Source organism: Vitis vinifera, chromosome 10, assembly GCF_030704535.1.
Source record: "Vitis vinifera cultivar Pinot Noir 40024 chromosome 10, ASM3070453v1".
Taxonomy (NCBI): Eukaryota; Viridiplantae; Streptophyta; class Magnoliopsida; order Vitales; family Vitaceae; genus Vitis; species Vitis vinifera.
In genome coordinates, this window is record NC_081814.1 from 23,672,262 (window position 1) to 23,675,018 (window position 2,757).

Consider the following 2,757-nt stretch of genomic DNA (forward strand, 5'->3'; position numbering starts at 1 on the left):
TTCTTTCTGATTTTCACAAAATTGGTCCATTGGCCAACTTTATGTAAGAAAGGAGAGCAAAATACAAGAGAAAGAAAGAGTTTGCTTGGTTTTACTACTAATCTGCAGAATGATAGACATGAAAGTGGAGCAATAGGAACCAGCAAAGTAAATTTAAATGTAATGTACCCTGAACCTTTTCAAATCGATGTATAACTTTTGGTATCCACATGGCATTGTTATTGTTCAAGAAACTACAACTATCAAATCAATCATGCACGCTGTTGAGTTACAAAGGCAAAATGCAATTTTCTTTTTTATTCCATTCTTTTCTTAACATCCAACGATCTTTAAAAGAACACAATGGATGTTTATACAACTTTTGAGGGAATTTCATCTAGATAACGAAACTGTAAGAACTTGATGTCTCATCCCTTTTAACTTGAGGTTACTAATGAAGCCCTCCAACAAGCTCTAATTTGAACCACAAACATCAATTTTAATAAAGAATAAAAGATGTTACAAATAGAAGACATATGTCTTTATTAACTCCTATTTGATTTAATTGGAAATTGTCCCCTTGTGATTTTTTTCCTTTCACTCAATTTGTAGCCCCAACAACGCTGTGCAGCACAACAGTTTCAATGGTCAGACCTGGCCCAAAACCAAATAAAACGCCCCAATCTAATCCTTCACCTGTGGTGGTCCTTTCTTCCTTGAGTGATTTCTTTCTCATCTCATCCAAAATAAACAACACGCATGCACTTGACATATTACCGTACTCACTTAAGATGTGTCTTGTTGCTTCAAGTTTCTTCTTCTCCAAATTGAGTTTTGCTTCGATTGCATCCAGAATGGCCGGGCCACCTGGATGAGCGATCCAAAACAAGGAGTTCCAATCACTAATACCAAGTGGGTCAAAAGCTTGAGTCAAGCACTTCTCTATATTCTCGGAAATCAGAGTAGGCACATTAGGCCACAAATGAAAGGTTAGACCCACTTCACGTAAGTTGCCAGCAATAGCACCTTGTGTATTAGGAATGAATGTTTGGGCCGCTGAAACAAGTTGGAAGAGTGGTCGTTCAATGGAGGTATCTGGATCTGATCCAACAATTACAGCTGCTGACCCATCACCAAAAAGGGCTTGACCCACTAAAGAGTCTAAATGGGTTTCAGAAGGCCCACGAAAAGTAACAACCGTGATTTCAGAGCATACCACAAGAACTCGTGCTCCTGCATTATTCTCTGCGAGATCCTTAGCAGTTCGGAGAACAGTCCCACCTGCATAGCAGCCTTGATGATACAACATCACTCTTCTAACTGATGTTTCGAGGCCTAGAAGATTGGCTAGTTTATAGTCTACACCGGGCATTTCTACTCCCGAAGTTGTACAAAATACAAGGTGAGTGATCTTGGACTTAGGCTGGCCCCACTCTTTAAGAGCCTTCAATGCGGCCTCCTTACCAAGCTTAGGTACCTCAGCAGTGATAATTTCTTGGCGTATGTTGAGCGATGGAGCCATGTAAGCACCCATGTTTGGGTGCTCTTCAAGCATTTCTTCAGTCAAATGAATGTATCGCTTTTTGATCATTGATTTCTCACCTATATATAAGTTAAAGGAATTTAATATATTAGCTAATGGACTAGCAAAGCAAAATTCATTCAGTAATAATGGGCAGCTTCATTATCACTCAAGATGATCAACATAAATATAAAACAGATTATTACTTATTATTACAATAACTATGTGTTCCTAGGCAGGGCAATTAATTTATATAGGATTGGAAAGAGCAGCGCTATTACGAAATATTAAATCAATGTATAGCGCCTCATTTTTCACAGATTTAATTAGTTTACAGAAAAGCAACACACAGGAAGCTTGAAGAAAACTTGGCAATTCTTGCAGGGGAATCTTAAAGCATTATGATAATTATACATATATGTATGTAATGGATGTTCCAATTGATGCATGAATATATATACTTACATATGCGGTTGAACTTCTTCTTCAAGTCGGTCATGTGCTCGCTTTTAGTGACCCGGAAATAGTAATCAGCGTAATCGGACTGGTAGACACAGTTGTCTGGAGTAGCAGTGCCAATGGCTAGAATGGTGGCCGGCCCCTTGGCACGTTGAGCGTTTCTAATGTCCTCCACAGATGCCATTGATGACTAGTAAAATCCCCCACAGAGCTTCAAAGCGGTAGAAGAAAAGAGAAGAGTATGCGGACTGGTGCCTGAAGATGGGTTGCCAAAGCAGTGTGTGAGCGTTGGGTATTTATAAGTATCAGAAATGCTGTGTCCACTTCCAACCCACTTGTAGCTGGTGGTGGGGTCTTGTTCAATACTTCCGTGCTGATTTGAGTCACGTGGAGGGGATTACTGAGAAAGTAGTCAATTTTGTATGACATCCGCCCTTCAGCCTCCACCCTCCAGTTGCGATTTTTTAAAAAGGGATAAATCTCTTGCGCTGCCTCATTTGACCATTGTTTTGGCTGAAGCATTTTTCTTGCGTTAAAATATTTGGCAGCATTCCGAACAAACCTCAACTTGAATACCCTACTTCCTAGAAATATATATTTGTGCTTTTATTTTTATTTCTCATTTTATAACGAAAATTGAATTTAATTTGTAAATGGTTGGATTCATATATTTTTCTGTTTTTAAATTTCACAATAGTCTATTTGAGACTATGAGAAGCGTAAAACAAAACTAATAAAATATATTTATTTTGAAATTTAAAAATATTTATTTTTAAATAAAAAGAAAAATAAAATAA

The 2,757-nt window shown here is 37.9% G+C and overlaps 1 protein-coding gene across 1 annotated transcript; it reads right to left on the reverse strand.

The window, feature by feature from the left end:
- Nucleotides 1-262: 262 nt before the first annotated feature.
- On the reverse strand, nucleotides 263-2,233 carry LOC100240862 (stilbene synthase 2). Its single transcript, XM_002272093.5, has 2 exons — nucleotides 1,967-2,233; nucleotides 263-1,581 (listed from the first exon to the last, which is right to left on the reverse strand). Exons 1-2 carry the CDS (start codon nucleotides 2,142-2,144, stop codon nucleotides 581-583), a joined length of 1,179 nt encoding a protein of 392 aa, XP_002272129.2. The 5' UTR covers nucleotides 2,145-2,233; the 3' UTR covers nucleotides 263-580.
- Nucleotides 2,234-2,757: the final 524 nt, after the last annotated feature.